This window comes from Chenopodium quinoa, unplaced genomic scaffold (genome assembly GCF_001683475.1).
Source record: "Chenopodium quinoa cultivar QQ74 unplaced genomic scaffold, ASM168347v1, whole genome shotgun sequence".
NCBI classification, from domain to species: Eukaryota; Viridiplantae; Streptophyta; class Magnoliopsida; order Caryophyllales; family Amaranthaceae; genus Chenopodium; species Chenopodium quinoa.
This window is the reverse complement of record NW_018742738.1, coordinates 11,097,910-11,122,325: the sequence shown is the minus strand read 5'-3', so window position 1 is coordinate 11,122,325 and position 24,416 is coordinate 11,097,910. Positions and strand designations below refer to the sequence as shown.

Here is a 24,416-nt window from a genome sequence, read left to right as displayed (position 1 = left end):
CCAATCCACCACCTATCACCACGAAACCACCCAACACAACCATCTAGCACCACAAAACCACCCACCCACCACCATCACCTAGCACCAAGAAACCCACAACCCACAACCCTCAACCCCACCACCCACGAACCCCGAAACCCAAAACCCACAACCCCACCACCAACGAACCCCGAAACCCACTACCACCACCCACAACCCCAAAACCCACGATCCTAGATCCACCACCCACAACCCTGAAACCCACCACCTACAACCCCGAAACCCACAACCCACGAATCCAGATTCACCACCCACAACCCCGAAACTCACAACCCACCAACCCAAAATTCACAACCTAAAACTCGAACCCAAACCCAGAACCCCAAAATCCGAAACCCACAACTCTCTATCATCAATTAAAGCTTTGATTGGTCAAATTTAACTCACAACTCTCTATCATCAATTATAAATGGTTAAATTTGACCATAAAGCCTTCAAATATGTGCTTCAATGACAAAATAACAAGAAGAGAAAGAGAGAGAAAACGGAGGCGCCCACAACAAATGGGACGGCGGCAGTGACTTTCGGTGACGGTGGTGTCTCCATAAAACGTTGTGGTCTAATCGAGGGGATATGAACAAAGAAAGAAATTTATAGGTTGATGAACATAGAATGGAGATTGGTGGTGGTGCTGGTGGTGAGAATGAATATAGATGGAAGGGGAATTATTTTGGTGGAAATAACTAAATTAATCAAAGTTAGGGTTTAATTTAATAAGTTAAAATTAAGTAGTTTAATAAGGGTGTTTTAAAAAAAGGGTAATCATGTAAAATCACACATAAAAACTTACTATAAAAGGAAAAAAAAAAGTTTGTTACGAGTAATATGTAATGGTCATTTTTCGTAATTATTGCGAGTAACTTAAAACGGAGGGAGTATTTTGTTTGTTTGAATGTTCTGTTTGGTCAATATATGAGAGTAAGGTTGTTGATTGACATCTTCATTATATATGACCATAACAATAAATAAACAATTCAGTTGGGGATCAAAAAGATTTTCAGTTTCACCCTAGATGCAGTTTCTTACAATTAAATCATCTTGCATTTATAGATGATTTAATCTTGTTTTGTAAAGGTGAGGATTATGAGAGCATTTGCCACTTTTGCAGCTTCTTTTGGTTTAGTAGCTAATGAAGGGAAATAAAATATCTACTTTTGTAATGTTGAGTTAAGAGTTAAAAAGAATGTTTTGTAGAGTTTTGGTCTTAGTGAAGGGTGCTTACCTTTCAAGAATCTTGGAGTGAGTGTGAGCACTAAGAAGTTGTTCAAGAATGAATGCCATTATCTAATTGATAAAATCACAAGCAGAATTAGAAGCTAGGGTAGAAGGTCTTTTTCCTATGCTGGAAGAGCACAACAAGTCAACTTAGTGTTAATGTCTTTGCACATCTACTGGGCATCTATTTTCATCATCTCTAAATCAGTGTTAGATGGTGTTGCTGTTGTTTGTAGAAACTACTTCTGGAATGACAAACTTGTTTTTTTTTTTCTAGATCTCCTCCTATATCATGGGACATTGTTTGTAGAAGTAAGAAGCTAGGTGGATTGTAAGTTCATGACTGTTACTTGTGGAATGTGGCTACTATTTGTAAGTACACTTGGAATATTGCCCAGAAACAAGATATCTTGTGGCTCAAGTAGGCGAATGGGTCTTTACTTAAAAGACTAAAAATTGAAAAGGTTCCAGTGCCCTCCCTCTGCTAGCTGGAACTGGAAACAAATATGGAGAGTCAAGGATGTAATGAAAGATGGATATGTTGGTGACAGATGGATAGCTAACAGCAAGATATAATTGGCTAATGCAACAGCATGATAAGATTCCTTAGAGTGATTGGGTTTGAAATATACTTAATATTCCTAGGCACATGTTCATTTGTTGAATGATCATGTGGAGGAGAATGCGAGTGAAAATCTTTTTAACCAGGATTGGTGGGACTACAGATGATTAATGCCCTTTATACTTAGATGGTGTTAAGATTGTAGATCATTTTTTCTTTAAGTGCAAGTACGATAGAAAATGTTGTGAGTTAACTACAGAAGAGATTGAGGCAGTAGGGTGTTTCAAAGAACATTAAAGATTGCAATGAAAAATTGTTGGCTATTAGAGGTAGAATAAAAGGCTAAGGCCGGTTAATCGATCATCGGAGTTGTTTTATTGGGCTTCTCTACAACATTTGGAGGTAGAGGAACTGTGTGATATGGAATAAAACCTTGATTAAACATGAGCTTTGATCCAGAAGCGGTTTGATGAGTTGTATCAGAGAATTTCGTATTCAATGCCAGTGAAGTCTAGCAAAAAATAACTAGATCTAGTTTTGAGAGATTTTCTAGAAATAGGGACTCTTAGCTTAAAGTTAGTTTGTTTCTTGTTTTGTTCTAGTTTTGAGGACTTTCTTAGTCCTATGTCGTATTTTGGAGTTTGTTCATGATTCTTTTAATAAAATTTTTACCCTTTTTTTTAAAAAAATTAAATTAAAACAATAAAAGGCTAGTTCTATCTTTGGTTATAAAAACATGTAAGCCTCAACTCAGTTAGCAAATTCGCATGCTTCAAAAATTAGATTATTTTCGATCCTTATTCTTTAATTTTATTTAGTTTTTTTGCTTGGTTTGCTTTTTATTTAGTTTTGCTTTGCTTTGTTCTCTCCATCCGTGAGAGTCTGTCCCATATTTTTTTGAACTTTTTCAATTTTATGGAATTTTGATTCTCATCTATATATGGATGAGAATTTTATTTTAAAGGTTATGATAATTATTAGGAAAGTGATTTGGATCCATATAAATTTAGGATTTATCATCAATTCTACAATATAAACATTAGCATAGAATATGAAGGTTTCTATTTGGAAGGATACAAAGACATCGAAGATCACTGCTTGAGTCAAGCTTGAAGTTTGACGTGATGGAGTGTGAACTATGCCAAATATGCAAATTAGTTATGATTTTGATTGTAAAAGTTATGTTAATCTCTCTTAATTTGTTGTTTACAAATGATGGTTTTGATTGTAAATTAAAGTTATTATGTTAATTTCTTTGAATTTGTGGTTGACAAATCTTTATTATTATTGTAGATGTGCCATAAAACTATTCATTATAAAAAAAATAAAAAATAAAAAGTATCAAAGGTGGAGGTGTAGTACGGAAGAGTATAAGACATGAGACCAAACTGCATTTTTATATCATATTATCTCATAACTCTCCTACACCAAATATTTTTTCTTAAAAAAGTATTGTATCTTATGTTTTCATTCTGAAACAATGAATTTAAAGGAAGGTCTCATCATATCTTAATTGCACTGGACCATAATAATTGGGACTGCCCTATCCATCCCATTAATCCAATTATAAATGTTTATGAATTTGGATATTTTGAAAAAAAAATATTTTTGTTCTTCCTTCATCCTCAAATGATTTTTCCACTTGTGAAAATACATTAGAATTAAGAAAGAGAAAGAAAAGTAGTATAAATACATGGGAAGGTTAAAGTAGATAGATAAATATATGAAAACAAAACTAAAGTAATAATAAAGTTAAGAGAAAGAAATTTTTTTATTTTTTCTAAAGCTAACATTATAGTGTAAAGGGATGTAATGATGAGACAATAAAATCTAATTAAATAATAAGAAGTGGGGGCAAATGTCATTACTCTTAGAAGCGCTAAAAAGATAAACAAAAAGTGAGAATAATGCACCCACAAACATAATAATTTCTGCAGAAAAAGATCATAAAATTATTATTATTATTATTATTATTATTATTATTATTATTATTATTATTATTATTATTATTATTATTATTATTATTATCAAAGAATTATAATGTAAACATATTACATGTGAATATTGATAATTATTATAAAAGTTTATTTATACTTAAAATGAATACGATTTATAATTATTATTATTTGTACTTTTTAGTTTTAACAAACATTACAAAATAGATCATGATAGCCACAATAAAAGAGATTACGATGGTTGAGTTAAAATTTGGTAAGTTAGATAAAAAAAATTAGATTAAAGCGTAAAATATGATAAACTAAGTTCGCTTGATGGGAGTTCCATTTGGTAGTAGAATGTTGTAAACTTTCATAAGGGAAGTCCCTCCAGTTATCATATACATAATATCGCAACCAACTTGAACCATAATTTGTTGTGGGAATATAAACCATAACCCAAATTTTTCCCTAAAAGCATGTTGTGCCAATTCATAATAGCTATCAAATCTCTTCCCAGATACAATTTCATGCATTTTCACCATTTGCTAGAGTGTGTATAATGTTACGATACATGACAATACTAAATTTGTCACACTAGGGCCCCTGAATTAAAATTTGGTAAGTTGGATAGGAAAAATTGAATTAAAACGTACAACATGATAAAGTAGGTACGCTTGATAGGGGTTCCATTTGGTACTAGAATATTGTAAACTTTTATAAGGGAAGTCCCTCCGGTTATCATATATACAACATTATAACCAACCTGAACCATAATTTATTGTGGGACTATAAACCATAATCCAAATTTTTCTCCAAAAACATGTTTTCCCAATTCATAATATCTGTCAAATCTTTTCCCAGGCACAATTTCAAGCATTTGCACCATTTGTCAGAGTGTGTATAATGTTACAATCCATGAAAGTACTAAAATTGTCACACCAGGACTGAAATACAAACATTCATTCAATGTCATTTGTTTTAATATTATGCAAACTAATCATACGACTACACAATCTCCTAAATTATGTTTTCCTAATGTTTATATTTTTTTAGTATAATAAAATCAATTTGCTTCGTATTATATAATGACATGCAATTTTATTACATTATTAAATTATAACAATATATAATTTGTCGAGAATAAAAGCAGATCAATTAGTATCCATAATCACAAGGTTGCTAATTCATATTTTATTGGGCTACTTATGAGTCATGGACATAATATGTTATGGAGTACAATATTGGATTTGTACAGATATACTCACATAGTCACATATATTCACATTAAAAAAAAATCTACTAAAAATATCTCAAAAATTTTGGCTTCTTCAAAAATTTGTTGCCCGAATTCAATTGACTCATAATGATATTTGTGAATCCGTCCTTGACGTCAAATTCTTCCAATAAGATTGAAATTGGGTTTCAAAAGAGTAATTTAATTGCTTAGTCGGTTTTTTTTTTTTTAATTTTTTGTGAAAGAATTGCTTAGTCATTTTAATTTGTTAAACAACAATTATTGTGATTGATATGCATTATCTAGTTCATATTGAAAGTAAACTATTGTAGGATACAAATCATCACTGTCAACACCAAATTATCAACTTTAAATTAAGTTTCTCTGGGTTGATTTCAAGGAAAAAAATTTAGCTAAAAACAAAACTAATTAGTTCAATATACAAAATATTGGTTTCTACTTTTGATTTCTTGGTTGAAATTAATTAATAAAACTAAACTGTTTTAATCACAAAGAAGACTTGTTACATAAAAGTACATCTTACCAATCCTATTATCACAATTAGGGGTGTACACCGGTCCCAAACCGGACCGGACCTGGACCGGACCTGTTTGGACCGGGGACCTGAATTGGGTAATTATGAGGACCGAGGACCGGACCTGAATTAACAGGTCCGGTTCTGGGCCAGACCTGAAAAATCAGGTCCGGTTCCGGGCCAGACCTGAAAAATCAGGTCCGGTTCCGGGCCAGACCTGAAAAATCAGGTCCGGTCCGGGTTTGGACCTGAATGGACCTGTTTTGTGTCTTTTTCGTTTTTTTTTAATACAAAACCTGTTGGACCTGCATATGGACCTGCATATGGACCTGTTTTGTGATTTTTAGACCTGTTGCATAATTTAATAATTACATACAAACCAAAATTATCAATTACAAAACTACATAAAGTCTATAAAGTCCCGATTCTCAAACACCAAAAATACAAATGAGTCCACCGAAAAATACAAATAAGTCCACGAAAACTTAGTTTCAATTTTTCAGAGTTTGGTTTTCTTCTTCTTTTTTTTTTTTTTTTTTTTTTTTTTAATTACGATTTTCCCGGGTTTCAGGTCCGGACCTGAAAACCCCGGGTTTGGACCGGGACCGGGAACCTGGATTTTTAAGAACCGGGACCGGACCTGAATCAACAGGTCCGGGTCAGGTCCGGTCCGGTTCAGGTCGGTTCAGGTCCGGTTTCAGGTCCGGGCCAATTTTTGTACACCCCTAATCACAATTAGATAAAGTAATGCATTAAAAAGGTTTTTTTATTTTTATTTTTATTTTTACAATTACCACTTACAATGGTTGATGTTTTAGTAATTATGTACCAACTACAGTTTTTTTTAATGCCGTAGAATGTGAAGCGTGCATCATTGGACTAGAAGCAGCAGCTAGCATAGGTGTGCAAAAATTAGAGGTATATGGAGATTCTAGTTTGATAATAAATCATATACTTAAAAAAATGGAAAATAAAGAACTTCACAATGATAGATATTGTACCAAGCACACCTAGAGAAACTTATGGAGCATTTTGAACATATTGATTGCAAATATCTCCCAAGGGATGATAATCAATTTGCCGATGCGCTAGCAACATTAGCCTCAATGATCAAAATTCCAGATCACTTAAATATGATGCCATTGTGCGTTAATAGAAGAGAAGAACCAGCGTATTGCAACGCAATAAAGGAAATAAATGACATTGAAGGAGACAATCCTTGGTTTGATCATATCCTCCAATATATTACTCATGGCACATATCCTAAAAATACTTCATCGAAATGCCAACGAGTCTTGAGAACACTCGCGGCCCAATATGTCTAATAAATGGTCAATTATGCAAAAAGGGACCTAATGGTCAAAGCTTATTGTGATAGACCGACCAGAATCCACACGCCTTATGGAAGACACTCACAAAGGTGTTTGTGGACCTCACATGAACGGAAAAATGCTTGCTAAAATAATCTCACGGCAAGGGTACTATTGGTCCCCTATGGAACATTATTGCATACAATATGTTAAGAAATGTCCAGTGTGCCAAATGTTCGCTAACTTACAACATCTCCCACCATCCGAACTGTACAACCTCACTTCCCCTTGGCCTTTCTCGACTTGGGAAATTGACATAATTGGTAAAATTTCTCCAACGAGAACAAGAGGACATGAGTACGTACTAGCAGCCATCGATTACTTTACTAAGTGGATCGAAGCTGCTTCTTACGTAAATATCACTTCTAAACATGTCGCAAATTTTCTCGAGCGAAACATATTTTGTAGATATGGAATTCCACACGAACTAATTAGTTATCAGGGATCTCAATTCAAAGAAGAAGTTGACCCTCTTAGCTCGTTATAAACTAAAACATCATCACTCATCTCCATACATACCTCAAATGAACGGAGCTGTAGAATCGGCAAATAAAAACATAACAGTCATCATTAAGAAAATGGCAGAAAATTTTAAAGACTGGCCGAATAAACTACACTTCGCTCTATGGGCTGATAGGACATCCATACGAACATCAATAAGAGTAACTCCATACTCCTTAGTTTTCGGAATGGACGCAATTCAACCAATTGAACTGTGACAGGCTAAAGTCGTATCACCTAATCAAAAGTAATTCCTAAAACCACTAACTAATAATAGATAGGGAAGTAAGGTCGAATCCACAGGGAAACAAGTCTTTTTATTCATAATTAACTAATATAATCTAAATTATGAAGTAACCAATATATTATAATCAAAAGGAACTAAAACTATGAAGATTAAGAATAAGGAGAAAACAATGAATTAAAAGGCCTAGGGCATAGGTTCACCAATAAATAATATTCCAGGGTAAAACATAATAATCAATTATCAATGCATAAATTAATCAGATTATAAAGAGCTTTCGCTACGTATTAAAATCACACAATTAATTTACCGGTATTAAATCTCATCTCTCGAATCTTGACTTAACCATTTATAAATTAACCTGCCTATTGAAACTAAACCTAAACATCAATTCTCATCTTTCGAATCTCGAATCAATATTGTCAAACTCATGCATAACAGATCTGCGCAAATCTAGTCACAGAGCAATATATCAATAAATAGGAAATTAATCTAGCATTGACAATTAACAACAATAAATTACCCCTTCATATTATTTACGGATCCCCATAAACCCTAGATATAAAACTACTCACACATAATTAAATCTAAACAAATCAAAGTAATAAAACAAGACATGATCAAAGGAATAAAATAAATAACTAAGATTAAGAGAAGAGAAATCGTTACCAAAGAAATCTGGAATTAAGAATAGAGTTAAGAACAAAGTATATGAGAGAGAGAAACTAATCTAAAAGCTAAGTAGAGAGAGAAAATCTAAGAAAGAATTAAGAAAGAGTTAAAAAAAAAGATCCTAAACTTGCTTAACGGAAAAGTATTTATACTAAGCAAAATCCTAAACTAAAACAAACTTAATCGTCGAAAATTAACTCCTTAAAATAACACGCGCCCGATCGGGCTAAAGGCCGCCCGATCGGGCGCGCCTTTTCCTCGCGTACTCTTCTAAACAACCGTGCCCGATCAAGCTAGTAGCTCACCCGATCGGGCGCGCCTTTGGCCACGCACCAGCACAACTCTTGCGCCATGCCCGATCGAGCTAAGCTTGCCCTCGAGGCTTGGAACTTCGATTGGGCTTATTTCTTCGGCCCAATCCGGATATCCAATTAGGGTCTTGATCATTCGGTCCAAATACCTCGGTATCCCGATTATCGAGCCCTTAATCACCGGCTTGATGACTCTAACCGGCCTTGGGCTTCAAAGATGGTCGTGATCCTCCAATTTCCGCAGTTAATCCGTGAAAACCCGGGAAAATGCTCCAAAAGTGCAATTTCCTACAAAACTCAACCAAAACTACGAAAACAATAGAAAACACCAATTAGTAATAAAAGTGGCTCTAAAGAGCCAAAAACACTACTAATTATGACCAAGGGACGGGGGTAAAATACTATGTAAAATACACATATCAAACTGGATGTACCATCCCTACGCATCGTGCTCGAAAGTAAGATGCCGGAAGCTGAATGGGTAAGAGCGAGGTATGAAGAGATTTATTTCTCGACAAACGACGATTAAGAGCTTTGCATCATGTACAAGTCTACCAACGACGCATTACGCGACATTTTAACAAATGGGTACGACCCCGAAATATTAAAAAAGGTGACTTTGTACTAAAAGTGGTTAGAGGTCCACCAATCGATCCAAGAGGGAAATTCAAACCTAATTGGATAGGACATTACCGCGTAATTGAAATTTTATCAGGAGGAGCTGTCAGATTAATGGATATTGGGGGTGATGAAATTCACCAATTAATAAACATTGATCGACTTAAAAATATTACATATGAAATCTAGATAAACTCGTTCATTCATTAAACAAACTTTTTTTTAGCATTCAAATAAAGATTCTAAGTGTTATGCACTTTACCGAACACCACAGTAAAGTTCACAACACTTAGGGGGGTAATTAAAAAAAACAATATACCATTCAAAGCGTTCAGATTTTTTCAAACATCACGAAAATCTCTTCACACTTGGGGGGTAATAATACGATTAAAAAAAAGAAAAAAAAACACTCGTAGCACAGGTCTCGCACACAACTAAAACAGTTACGCGCGGCGGGCACGTGCAACCTTGGATGTTGCGCCCGCCACCTGATGACATGCGCGCGACAGCCGCGCGCAACCCATCCAGTTGCGCGCGATTTGACTGTCACGACATGTTATTAGGCTTATTTCCATATTTTTGAATCTCAAAATAACGGAATATTAACGGAATCTTATGACTAATCATACGCTTGACTTTGTTAACACTTGTTTTCTTTCTTTTTCCTCTTTCCTAGTGTCTTTTATTTTTATTATTTTATTTTCTTACTAACTTTTTTTTAATTATTTTATTTTTATTTTTATTTTTCTTTATTTCCTTTTCCCCTTTTCACCTTTTCTTTTCCTCTATCTTTTTTTCCTTTCTTTTTCTTTTTCTTTTTCCTTTCCTTTTACTTTTTCCCTTTCTTTTTTGTTTTTTGAGGGGGGTAAGGCGGGAACCCTTTCCCTCCCTCGAAAATTTTTCTATTTTTTTTCTTTTTCGAAAAAAATAATAATAATAAAAGAGAAAAAAAAACTAATGGAAACAAAAAAAATATATGTGTGTCATATGTACAAAAAAAAACACAAATAATAACATAAGTACATTTGTTTCCCATAATAAAATAAAATAATACAAAAGGGAGTTAGGATGCTCGACAACTCCCGAAAGGCTGTTGTATATCCTGCAAAATCCAAGACAAAGATTAGTACACTAAATGTGTAATAACTTTGACAAAAAAAAAGAAGGAAAGAAAAAGACTTACCGTGACAATCCGATGATCTATCACGGCATGACAAAGCCACGAGGGCTCTTCGATAAGCAGCTCGGAAAGCACGCAAAGTCCTCACCATGCCGTTCACGGTCTCTCGCGAAACTTGTTTCAAAAAAATACAAGGTGTAGACACCCATTTGTGTCTCCCCAAAACCAAACCCAGTGATGAGTGCCTTTCACGTCGAATCATAATCGAATGAAACGAAAGTGTGGAAATGTCTAGTGTTGCGGAAAGTTTTATTTCTTTTCTTTTCTCTTCTCTCTGTTTTTGAAAACTTTATTTTAAGAAAACAGCCAATCCAGTTTGGTTGGTCCATGATATGGGTCCAATAGTGGTGTAGTTGGATGAGGCTTGCAAAGGCCTTTCCAACGATATATTATAAGCCCAATTCCGATGAATATTGAGGAATTTATGGTCAATTTACTAAACTGGGCCCGGTTTGAGTTTTAAGTACGGCCCAATGATCTAGGGGAGGGCCTAATATGATTTATCATTCCTAATGTAATTAGGAATGGTTTTGGTCTTCTAGAATATTCTAGAAGGTCTTATCATTTTTAATTCAATTAGAATTCCTTAGAGTTTTAATTAGATCAAATAGCATTTTCGACTGAAATTATATTATTTTATCTTCCAGTACGGTAAAATGATCAGATTTTCAAAAACGTGTTAAAAGCCGGTTTGGCGTCCAACCCCACGCCTTGGCGCCTGGAACCAGGATTGGCGCCAGACGCCAGCCATTGGCGCCTGGCGCTAGCCACTGGTCCTGGCGCCAATGAGCCAGGGCTGGCGCCAAGTTGTTTCTGTGATCTTCAGACTCTGTTTTGATAAATTATCTTTTTTTGCCTGATTTTCTCTATAAAAATCGTATCAAAAACTCCGTTTTGGAGGACGGATTTTCATCTGTCATTCACCACTTCTTTTATTCTTAAGTTTTAATAAAATTCGTTTTTGTTCATCTATAATCTTCAATCGTCAACAAATTAGTTTATGAATCATTAATCTTTCATTCTTTCTTTCTAAACTTTATTCTTTAACACAAAATTCCGCAATCACAAGATCTTGATACACCTAGCCATATTCGAAGTTGCCTTCGCCCTAAACGTGAAAGGTTTTAATTTCTGAGGGTTTGGTCCCAAATCTCTCTCTCTATTATTTAATTTAATTGCTTTGTTTATTATTTTCCTTGAAGTTACTAACGTGTGTATTTTGTAATTAGAAAGAGGTACGAGGCATCCAAGTAAGTACTTTAATGGTTTAATTGATTTTATGATGTAGACATCATGTTTATATTATTTTTATGATATTCCTAGTATCATGTCTAGGGTATTTTTAATATTAAATGTGATTGTTATGATGCTTCCTATGTTCTTTCTAATATTTATGATTATGATTGATGATGATTATTTATTATGTTGCTTGATATGCATATTATTGTATATTGTTATTGCTTGATCACCTTTTATTGCAGGTTAAAGGGAATTGGTATTTGCAATCACGCTTAATAAGATAATTAATAATCTTGTTAGGGTTAACTGTGATTATAATTCAAGTGATCGCCAATAATAGATTTATTTGTGCATTAAATTCAACCAACATAGATTAAACAGGTTTAGGGTTAATCCTATTGATTGCATGTTAGTCAGAAAGCGCACATGAATACGATCAAAATAAAGTAGAGGCCTATTATTAGGGCAGGTTCAATCTCTTTTAGGTTGGATTTGTACCATCATCCCCGAACCCTTATTTGGTTCATGAACTTATGGAGTTGACGATCTCTTGGATCGTTAAGGGGTGTAACCTTCACCTCGTGAACGGTTTACAAGTTCCTTAAAAACTTGTTGGCGACTCTTTTTGCTCTATCTTCTTCCCTTTTGGACGCCACCGTACTTTAGTGTATGATCACAGTAGGGTTCAAGCTAGTGGGATTTTAAAGGCTTGAAAATATTCCCTACAGTTTTTGGCGACTCCACTAGGGAGGATTTCTATTTTAATTCCTGAATTTATTTCAGCAATGATTTAGAATGAGTGGATGAGACTCGAAAAATTCTAAGTATTTTATGTGCGTAATTTTGATTAACATTATTGTCATATGCATAAAAAGGTTCTCATTGGAAAGACCATCCGTAATGAGTCAAAAACAGAAGATTTTACACGTAGGAAATTTGAGAAATGTCTTTCACAACTAGGACTGAAATAACACCGCGCGAAACTGGATGATTTTATCGAGCACAGAAAGCTGCTGAGGCATGTGGGAAGTAGCGTCAGGGGCCAGAGCTTGGCGCCAAGTTTTTAGCCGTAGCGCCAGACGGCAGTATTGGCGCCAGGCGCTACAGTTAAAAGTTGGCGCCAGTCTCTGTTTGCTGGCGCCAATTTCCCCCAATACCGAGCCAGAAATATGCGTTCTAATTTCGATCGGTTTTTCGTATTGTTTGCTCGATCCTACTTCCTGATTGAATTTTTTTCTCATTTTTCTGAAACCCATATGTGTTCTACATATGGACATAACCCTCTGGGAATTCATGCTCTATCTACCTGATTGAACGCTCCTGGAAACAAAGGGTACATCTGAGAGGTTAAATTCACCAAACCATGGAAGCGAGTTTTTTCTAAAAAACTCGCGGTGTTCAATCCACACGCGTTAACCCTTCACAGTTAGGCTTCTACGCGGTGCATCTGAACAATTAACCATGGACCCTATTTGACTAAACCATATCCCGAACTTTAGAGAACTAGCGCCATGGTTAGGTTGCGAACTCATTGCATCATATTGTGCCTACTTGACTAATTGTGCATTATTTGTTGCGCATATATATTCTATGCTCCTCCTAACCGTTTGTTGATTTGTGTCGAGATTATAATTAATGACTTAAAGAACTTTGCCTAATTAATTAATTAATTAATTAATTCGAGTCAATAAAGTTTTTCTTCTTTTAATCGGAATTGACCTAATACGACTTTAAGCATACCCAAGTTGACTAATAATATCGAAAACAGTCCCAGACCAAGGCTCCAATGTTGGTGCCAAAATCTGGGCTGTAGCGCCACTGTATGGTGTGTAGCGCCAGACATTTACTAAAAAGTCTGGCGCCAACCACCATAGTGTGACGCCAGTCCTGTCGCTTGGCCGATAGTTCGGATTATTTGTCGAGTCATCACCTAGGGTCTAATTAACCAGTTTGCTAATTAATTCGGTTAATTTTCGCTGTCAATAACACCGTGTCGAGTCATTAATCGAGTCTTGGTCACATAGTCTAGCCACATGGTCATGACACGAGTCTTAACATGTCACCTACACTCACTAGTCTTAGCACACACTTTGAGTACACGTCACCATGGCCATGTCTTAGGTTCATGCATGAGTCGGTCTTTTCCGTCATTTGAGTTGGGGTACTACTCCTAATCCTTCATATCCCTCCATCTAAATCCTCTTCACATTCTATTCCCATTTTTCTTCACTTCCTCCATCCATTGCATGTTGAATAAAGTTTGAGTCAAATAATTAACAATAAGTATCCCCAAATTCCTTTCCCACAGTACTTGGTCGAGGAGAGAAGGGCGATTAATCAAGGACAACCTCTTTATTCAAGTTTTGCTTTTTGATAAACCGATTCGTCAAAAGAGGAAGGCTAAAAAGATAATGGCAACTCAAGAAGAAGTCAATGAGCTTAGGAACCAATTGGTTACTATGACTAAAACACTGAAGCTCCTCACACTTAAGGTCGATGATCCCGTGAAGCAACAATAGATGGACATCATGCAAGAGAGCCTAAGCAAGTTGTCTAGCGATTACAAGTTTCAAGAGCTTACATCACAAGGGGTCTCGCTGGACAAGCATCTTCTTCCACAGAAGTTCAATGCCAACGACATCCCAAAATTCAAGGCGACAGATAATCCTTACTTCCATCTAAGAGCTTTTGAAACTATAATGACCATTAAGAGTATCGATAAGAAGGTTTTCCCTTCTCTGTTCTCACTATCTCTTAAAACCGTTTGCCAACAATGGTTCTTCTCCCTTGACAAGGAGAAAACCTCTACCTGGGAATCGATAGCAAACGCTTTCGTTGATAGGTACAAGTGCAATATCCAAGTTGAAACCGATCATAGACAACTTGAGATGCTAAGACAAAAAGAAAATGAAGGCTTTACTTCTTTCTTTAATAAATGGAGGGAAACTTCCGCCAAGATGATTGAAGTCCCCACCGAAAAGGAATCTGTGAGGATGTTTATCAAGAATCTCCAAGAAAAGTATTCGAAGCACCTAAAATATCAACACAATTTGAATACTTTCAAGGCCGTTTATGACATCGGAATTGAAATCGAAGATGACCTTGCAAAGCAAAAAGCTACTAACAATAGTAACCACGGTGGCTGGAAAGGAAAGAAGAACGACAATCCTTCTTCTTCCGAAAACGCCCACTCTAGTAACAATGTTAGTACCTTTGATCTCAGTGAAGTTTTAGCCATGGATAACCAAGGATCTAAGAAGCAACTAAGGAAAGACTTCACCCCTATTGGGATGAGCTACGATACTGCCTTCGATCAACTCCATGCCAAAGGACTCATTACTCCCATTGGACCTATTCAAGATCCCACACCTGAAAAAAGATTGCCTAGTTGGAATCCTGACGAACACTGCAAGTACCATCAAGGTAGGGGTCATACTACTGAGAGCTGTTGGAAACTAAAGGAGGCTATCCAACATTTGATTAATAATAACAAGCTTCCCATGCCTCCAGTTAACAAGAAGACTGGGTGATGATGAAGCAAATGACACAAGACAAGAGGCGAGCTGCAACGATAAGATTTCGTGACCTCTTTTTCTATTTCTGCTTCAATTTTTTCCTTTCCCCAATAAGTCTAGCATAGGCACCTTTTCTTTTCTTTTAGATTAATTTTATAGGTTTTTCCTTTTTCCTTTTTTAATAAAATGAGCATTTATTTCCTTGAATATGATCATTTCATTACATTGCATTCAAAAAAAAAAAAAAAAAAAATCCATGTCGAGCTAAGCACAAAGTATACCAATGATTTGAGGCACCCCTTGTAGCCACATCATATCTCCTTTCGCCTTTCAATTTACACATCCTTTCTTCATAAATCACTTTGAGCCTCGTCTAACGATAGACCCTTCCTTTTTCAACCTACATCTACCTAACCTCGGGATGGGATGGCGTGCAACTTATGCAATTCTAAAGAGAGATTGAGCAAATTCAAAAGAAAGCAATAGCAAAAAATAAGCAATAATAAAAAAAAACAAAACAAGTGTACAAAAGGGTAAGTGTTCCAATGTCTTTGATATGAAAATATCTTCGATAAGAACACGTCTCAGATTGCGTCTCTTATCGAGTGCTCGGTACCGTGCCTGAGAAACATGAATTCCAAGTGAGTGATAGACCGCATGATCGGGATTGCCCACACTTATTAAAATAAAATAAATGCTAGAGCTAAAAAAAAAAAGTAGAAAACCTCAAGCATGAAAATACAAATATTCAAAAGCAAGGTTGCACACCTTGGGGGCTTATCTAGGGTCTTGAGCCTTTATCCCTTTCTTCTTTAAACCTTTAGCCTAACCACGTTACAACCCTTAAAAGACCTTTTTGAGGTATACACAAACTTGTGCGAGGTTTGGCTAGAGCTTCGTTCGGCCTGATTCCTAACGGATACGTAGGAAACCTCACATCGAGGTGCGGTCGTAATAAAAATGCATTCATATTTACATTCACACACTTACACCATGATCATATCAAGGGATCCCCTGTGCTCATCCCTATTCATTTAGAGCTAGACTTGGGGGCTTGATCCCTACATCATTAGCTTACCTAGCTTAAGAGTCACCATTATTTGGCTCTTCTAACAATAATATCTTTTCACACACTTAGCTCTTGCGGCCTAGCTTTAGTGTCACTATCACACACTGCACAGATACATGACCAAATACTTCCCCTAGGAACCCTTTGTCATGAAATCACAACTTTGAAGCATGCTTCGTCGAAATCACTCATAATTCATCATTGCATCACGAAGCATGAAATTCTTAGCCTCCGTGCCTAAGTTACCCAAATACTTTCATCATTGAGTCAACCATTGAGATAGCCTAGGATGAATTAATCCTTGCACCTTGAGAGATAGTATTGAATGACATTTGACTAAGCTCATTCAACATGCATCTTCAAACTTTCGATTCTATTTCGGGTCTTTCCTTTTCAGGAAAAAGTCGGTACCCTCCATAAAAATGACGGAAATTTTTGCATTTTGCATTTTCGAGTCGCACGAGTCATGTACACACTGAGTCATGTCGTGTCATATCACTTTGATTTGAGTCTAACACATATGTCAAACACTTTGAGTCGAGTCAACCTCGAGTCAATCACAGCGAGTCAAGTTTTTTCCTTGAGTCGTGTCGAGTCGATGAGTCAAACAATGCTAAACCTTAGGTCAACCCTAAGATAATTAAAGAGATTGGCAAAGTTCTATAGTCAAAATAAATACAGGTGCAGCAGAACATGGAAGACCCTATCGCAGCGTTCGCGACGAACAGACCAAGAAATAAAACGGAAAATTGAATTTAAAGGAGAATCCGTGCTGGCGCCAGTCCCTAGGCATTGGCGTCACTTTCTGTGCTTGGCGCCAGACGCCAATTCCAGCGCCTGGCGCTAATGCCATATGTTCGGCGCTGATTGATTTTCAGCGACGCCAAAGCAGCCAGCCACCTGTTGGGGTTGTGCTAGCCTTCTGCAATATATTTTTGGGTTCCTTGGTACGCTAGTTAGCCCCTATAAGCAATATTGACATGATTGAGTAGTCGATTTGATTACAACAGCAAATAAGTGATCGACCTGATGAAATAGCGTCTCACTTAGCTTAAGGCGCCTAAGAATTGGCTCATTTGCAAAAGGACACCGACGTATAGGTTCAAAGCAATGAGAGCGCCGACGTACATGCATAGCGGAAGCAAAGTTCGAGCGAGCTTTAAATATCGACAAGTGTTGGTCTTCGGTAATTTTCATTGGAATATTATCACAACAACTGAGGATGACTTCAAGTAAAGTTATTTTCGACAGCATTCGCTAAGATTGTGGAAGTTGTCACCAAAGATTTGAGAAGATAGCACGAGATGGGCGGTCTTCGACAGCATTCGCTAAGATTGTGGAAGTTGTCACCAAAGATTTGAGAAGATAGCACGAGATGGGCGGTCTTCGACGGCATTCGCTAAGATTGTGGAGGTTGTCACCCAAGATTTGAGAAGATAGCACGAGATGGGCAGTCTTCGACGACTTTTGCTATGATTGGGAAGGTTGTCACTATGATTCAAGAAAAGGCTCAAGATGTAGCAACATTGATCGACGGCGTTCCCTAGATTGTGGAAGATCGTCAAAACAAACAGCAAGATGGCGTTACCTAGATTGTGGAGGGTTGTCACAAACAACTGAGGATTGTTTCAAGAGAAGCAATCTTCGATGGTATTCCCTTGGACGTGGAATATTATCAATGCGGATGAGGATTGTTTCAAGAGAAATAATTTTCGATGGTATTCCCTTGGATGTGGAATATTATCAAAGCGGAGAGGATAGTTTCAGGCGAATCAATCTTCTAATTTGGAAGCAGTTACAAGGCGTAGCGGTTTTCAAGCGAGATAACATTCTCTAGCTTACAGGAGGTCATCAAAACAACAGTACAGCAGCAATCGATTACTTTCAGAGACGTGTGCTCGACGGTGCAAGATACGCGTTTCTTAACTCTTCTATCTGTTTAACTAATGCTAGGTTTTGCAGGTATCGGCGTTATAAGATTGATTTAGGATCGCAGAACGTTCTGAATCATTCTCCGTCCCTATCGATATTTTGACTTTTGTTTTCGAAACTTGCGTTTCTCTAAGCTCAGTCAAAGTGGGGGCTTCTGTAGACACCCATTTGTGTCTCCCCAAAACCAAACCCAGTGATGAGTGCCTTTCATGTCGAATCATAATCGAATGAAACGAAAGTGTGGAAATGTCTAGTGTTGCGGAAAGTTTTATTTCTTTTCTTTTCTCTTCTCTCTGTTTTTGAAAACTTTATTTTAAGAAAACAGTCAATCCAGTTTGGTTGGTCCATGATATGGGTCCAATAGTGGTGTAGTTGGATGGGGCTTGCAAAGGCCTTTCCAACGATATATTATAAGCCCAATTCCGATGAATATTGAGGAATTTATGGCCAATTTACTAAACTGGGCCCGATTTGAGTTTTAAGTACGGCCCAATGATCTAGGGGAGGGCCTAATATGATTTATCATTCCTAATGTAATTAGGAATGGTTTTGGTCTTCTAGAATATTCTAGAAGGTCTTATCATTTTTAATTCAATTAGGATTCCTTAGAGTTTTAATTAGATCAAATAGCATTTTCGACTGAAATTATATTATTTTATCTTCCAGTACGGTAAAATTATCAGATTTTCGAAAACGTGTTAAAAGCCGGTTTGGCGTCCAACCCCAGGCCTTGGCGCCTGGAACCAGGATTGGCGCCTGGCGCTAGCCACTGTTCCTGGCGCCAATGAGCCAAGGCTGGCGCTAAGTTGTTTATGTGATCTTCAGACTCTGTTTTGATAAATTATCTTTTTTTGCCTGATTTTCTCTATAAATATCGTATCAAAAACTCCGTTTTGGAGGACGGATTGTCATCTATCATTCACCACTTCTTTTATTCTTAAGTTTTAATAAAATTCGTTTTTGTTCATCTACAATCTTCAATCGTCAACAAATTAGTTTATGAATCATTAATCTTTCATTCTTTCTTTCTAAACTTTATTCTTTAACACAAAATTTCGCATTCACAAGATCTTGATACACCTAGCCATATTTGAAGTTGCCTTCGCCCTAGACGTGAAAGGTTTTAATTTCTGAGGGTTTGGTCCCAAATCTCTCTCTCTATTATTTAATTTATTTGCTTTGTTTATTATTTTCCTTGAAGTTACTAACGTGTGTATTTTTTAATTAGAAAGAGGTACGAGGCATCCAAGTAAGTACTTTAATGGTTTAATTGATTTTATGATGTAGACATCATGTTTATATTATTTTTATGATATTCCTAGTATCATGTCTAGAGTATTTTTAATATTAAATATGATTGTTATGATGCTTCCTATGTTCTTTCTAATATTTATGATTATGATTGATGATGATTATTTATTATGTTGCTTGATATTCATATTATTGTATATTGTTATTGCTTGATCACCTTTTATTGCAGGTTAAAGGGAATTGGTATTTGCAATCACGCTTAATAAGATAATTAATAATCTTGTTAGGGTTAATTGTGATTATAATTCAAGTGATCGCCAATAATAGATTTATTTTTGTATTAAATTCAACCAACATAGATTAAACAGGTTTAGAGTTAATCCTATTGATTGCATGTTAGTCAGAAAGCGCACATGAATACGATCAAAATAAAGTAGAGGCCTATTATTAGGGCAGGTTCAATCTCTTTTAGGTTGGATTTGTACCATCATCCCCGAACCCTTATTTGGTTCATGAACTTATGGAGTTGACGATCTCTTGGATCGTTAAGGGGTGTAACCTTCACCTCGTGAACGGTTTACAAGTTCCTTAAAAACTTGTTGGCGACTCTTTTTGCTCTATCTTCTTCCCTTTTGGACGCCACCGTACTTTAGTGTATGATCACAGTGGGGTTCAAGCTAGTTGGATTTTAAAAGCTTGAAAATATTCCCTACACAAGGACATATATCAAAATAATGTATATGAAAGAAAAAAATGATAAATACATATACAAAATAAACATACCGACTCAATCGTCTCAAGAACGTACGGTATGTCCTCATCCTCCGTTGCTGGGAGAATCTCATGAATTACCGACCCAAAAGCATTGGTATACGTGATCTCCGCCGTATGAGGTACCCAACCGCCTAGCTCGACTCGCTGAAATTACAATGAAAGAGTCAAAGTTCCGAAAAAAAAACAGACACTAAAAATACTAACCGGAACAAAGGAGTCAACCTGGATGCAATGAATGTCAGGTAAGATGCATCCCATAGCACCATCTGCTCCGCTGGATAATCAAGGATCGCTTGAGATTGATCCTCGGTAGATAGCAGGTCTGTATGTAGCATCCGGACCGGAGGGTTTGCAGGAACCAAAGGCTCCTCATACGAAGCTTGCCAGAGAAAACGCTCACCTAAAAACCAAGCGTTTGTTCTTTGGAGCACCGAAAGTCCCTGATAAAGGGCCCGGAAATGGAAACGAACCATGCCAGACCGGTCAGCCTTAGGGACTCCGACAATCAAACTCCAAGAACGGAGACTGATCTACACAACCACATGAAAAATAATAAAAAAATAATAATAACAATAAGTATATACATGTGTTGTTAAGATACTCACCGACGCACTTGTCGCCGAAAGAATCCTCTGGCGAAAGTCGCCGACTAAAGTCGCTCGCTTCTTCTTGATCGTGACCAGACGATAGCCGATAGGAAAGCAAGCTGTCCCGAGCATACAGGGGGCTAAGAAAGGCAGGTACGAGTGCCCCCAAGCCTAAAAGAAAGAAAATGAGATCAAAAGGCAAAAATGGTGATTAAAAAGATAACAAAAGATGAACACGCACCTCGAGGATACGACCATGCCACGAAATGGAGATCTGAGGCACCTCAATAGCCGCCGTGGAATCCATCATCCATGTCGCCTTGCCCAATGCTATATGCATATAGGCATACGACACCTCCTCCCAACTCAGGTTGCCTACTTTCCCCAAATCAGTGAGGCAAATGAGTAACCCAATAGCGAAACGCTCTCCGCGATTACTCAAGATGGTGACGGAAAGAACGTGAGCAATGTATATCCGAGCTAGCTTCTCAGGTGTACGTTGCCGATCAACCTCATCAGCCGACAACTCGTCGCCAAGAACCTATTACGGACAAGACAGCGCATACAAGTGGAGGGGTGCTACAAGGCGGTCCCCCACAAGGTCACACAGTCTCTCGTCTTACCTCTTAACGACTTTCATAACTACAGGCTCACCTCCAAAAGGAAAACCCGTAATCATAGAGAAATTGTAAGGGGTAATCGTCATCTCTCCCCATGGAAAATGGAAAGTGTTGGTGGAATCCCACCAAAACTCCAGCAACCCACGAAGGAAAGTTGACGACGCAAGCTGACTCGACAAATCCGGAAGCTGGGGGCTAATCCCCGAAAGCTCCACGTCTGGTAAACTCTCAAAATGGCCCTTCAAGTCATCCGATCCGTACAAACGAATGCTAGGCTCGCTGTAAAATAAACATATGAAAAATAATATGGTTACGGCTTATTTTAAGGAAAAAAGGAGAGAGAAGCAAAAAATGGAAACGCGAAAAAACTCACTATGCCACGCCAACTCCTAATCGACACGTGATGGTCTAGGTCCCACTTAAGGACCCGAGTGTCCCAGTTGGGAGGAGCCTCCCAGACCACATCCTCCTGGCGACGTCGATCAGAAGTGGCGTGTCGCTCCCGAACCTCCTCGCGAGGATGTGTCACCCTCTTTTGAGGGTAAACTGCCTCGTCAGGAACAGGAACTCCCAAGTCCTCCTTAGCATCGACAAACGGAGGGGTATCCATGCTATAAACGGAAAAAGTTCCCTATTAGGTTATTTCCTAAAAACTGGAACTAAGCTAAATGAACATGTTCAAGACCCATTTCGGCAGCATAACGGCTACCAAAAGGACATAATACAAAAATCGAATGCCACCCATGCTTGGGGGCTACGATACCTGCAGTTAAACTCGGTAAACAGGGGCTTTTAACACCCACAAAAGCCATCCTATACCAGTTTCAAGTAAAGCATTCAAGAGATTATATTCCTAAATCTCAAATAATAAACTATTTTTAGGCGAATAATAATAACACAAACATAATTATCGTCTACCAAACAATTTTTAGGTCGTACGGGCTTGATCTTTTTCCCACATGGGTATCTAATGATACCCTGCGTTGGCGCTCATGAAGCTTAGGAGGGTGTGATCAGCGGTCGAATCCACCAACCTATTAATCTTAGGCAAAGGATGATCATCCTTCGGGCAGGCTTTGTTCAAATCCGTAAAGTCTACACACATACTCCAGGAACCATTCGTCTTTCTAATAAGCACAACATTGGATAATCACTCTGTGCATTGGCATTTTCGAATGAAACCAGCTTTGAGAAGCTTTTTAACTTCACCAGTTGCTGCTTTGTTTCTCTTCGGCCCAGCATGTCGGAGTTTCCGCTTGATGAGCTTATAACCCTCCCTGATATTTAGCTCGTGTGCCATGACTTCAGGGTCTATGCTCGACATTTCATTTGATGTAAAAGTGAAGATGTCTTTGAACTCGCTAAGTATTTGAATGATTTTTTCTTTGAGCTAGGGGTCTAAGTTCTTTCCCACTCTCATAATTCGAGCGGGGTCATCCCCCAAAGGTATGTTCTTATCCTCTTTAATAGGCTTAGGCCTACCATATTGCTTGGGATTATCAGCCATGTAGATATTCATTATGGAAAGTTGGGGTTCATCTACATCCATTGCCTTTCGCTTGGTCCCCTTATCTTCCTGATTGACCGAGGCCTCGGATTCCTTCAAGCTATCTACATAGCATTTTCTTCCTTCAAACTGATCTCCATATATCTTCCCAAGGGAGCCATCATCAGTCTCGAATTGAAGGAGTAAGTGGTAGGTTGAGATTGCGGCTTTGGCCTTGTTGAGCAAGGGCCGACCAATGATCATGTTGTATGGCAGAGGGGTGTCCACAACTAAGAATATGAATACCAAGCTTCCCCCCTTCTTCTTCTCCCCCAGGCAGATGGGAACCTTGATAATTCCTTAGGGGTAAACATGTTGTCCGCCAAAGCCGACTAATGGCTTGTCTAGGGGTGTGAGGTCTCCTCTGCCAAAACGCATCTTTTCTAGACATTTCCAAGTAATTATGTCAGCTAAACTCCCACTATCCACCAAGATCTTTTTGACCTTAGCATTGGCCACCTTCATGTGGATCACTAGAGGGTCATCATGGGGCCTTTGAATTTTCTTTGCATCATCATCACCGAAGACCATGAGGGGGTCCTTCGGGGTGGATGAAGGAGTGCCAATATCGTAGATAGGTTCTTCGAGCGAACGCAAATGACCTTTGAGTGCCCTGTTAGACAAACTCCCGGAAACATATCCTCCGGCTATGACATTGATGCTCATGTTGGTGTCAACTGAGCTATGGGCATCTTGCACAACCTTGGAAGCCTTTCTTCTTTGCTTGTATTTTGAGGGGGACTTCAGATATCGGTTAAGATTTCCTTTCTCTACTAGCTTATCAAGAACTCTCTTGAGTTCCCGACAGTTTCGGGTGGTGTGACCGCACTTCCGATGGTTTTCACACCAGAGCTTCTTGTTCCTTTGTTATATCATTGTGTTAATTGGATTCAGCTTTAGGAGGATAGCCTTGTTCTTTATGTCCAAATAGATCTCACGCCTATCAGCATTGTATTTGAGTCCTTCATCATCACTCTCAGCCTTCCTCGGTCTTCTGTTCTTGTTCTCATGATAGTTGTCCTCGTGCTTTCTTTTCCCCTTGTTCTTAGCCACGGGTGCCTTGCACACCTCACTTGCTTCAATGATTCTTTCAGCTCTTTCTATGGCTTCGGAGAAGGTACTGACTTTATTATGCACAAGCTCAAACTTCAGCTTGTTAGACTTGAGCCCGAAGAGAAGGGCTGTGAAAGCAACGTTATCTTGGAGGTCGGGGATAATATGAGACTCAGTGTTGAACCTCTTAATATAGTCTTTAAGGCTTTCATTCTCTCCTTGCTTCACTATCATCAAGTGAATGCTAGGCTTTGTTTGCCTACTCCCAGCGATGAAGTGCTTTTTGAATTGGTTGGCTAGCATGTCAAATGTTCTAATGCTTCCTGGGGTAAGGTTGTTGAACCACGTCTGGGCTATGCCTTTGAGAGTGGAAGGGAAGAATTTACACTAAGAGGCTTCACACCCCGTTTGG

General features: G+C 37.7%; 1 protein-coding gene across 1 annotated transcript; it reads right to left on the bottom strand.

The window, feature by feature from the left end:
• Positions 1 to 23,818: 23,818 nt before the first annotated feature.
• LOC110724082 lies at positions 23,819 to 24,307 on the bottom strand. Its single transcript, XM_021903479.1, has one exon. It carries the CDS (start codon positions 24,305 to 24,307, stop codon positions 23,819 to 23,821), a length of 489 nt encoding a protein of 162 aa, XP_021759171.1.
• Positions 24,308 to 24,416: the final 109 nt, after the last annotated feature.

Bases quoted from the DNA above. Each gene is read 5' to 3' on its own strand.
- LOC110724082 (XM_021903479.1), bottom strand. From the start codon at position 24,307: ATGCTAGCCAACCAATTCAAAAAGCACTTCATCGCTGGGAGTAGGCAA.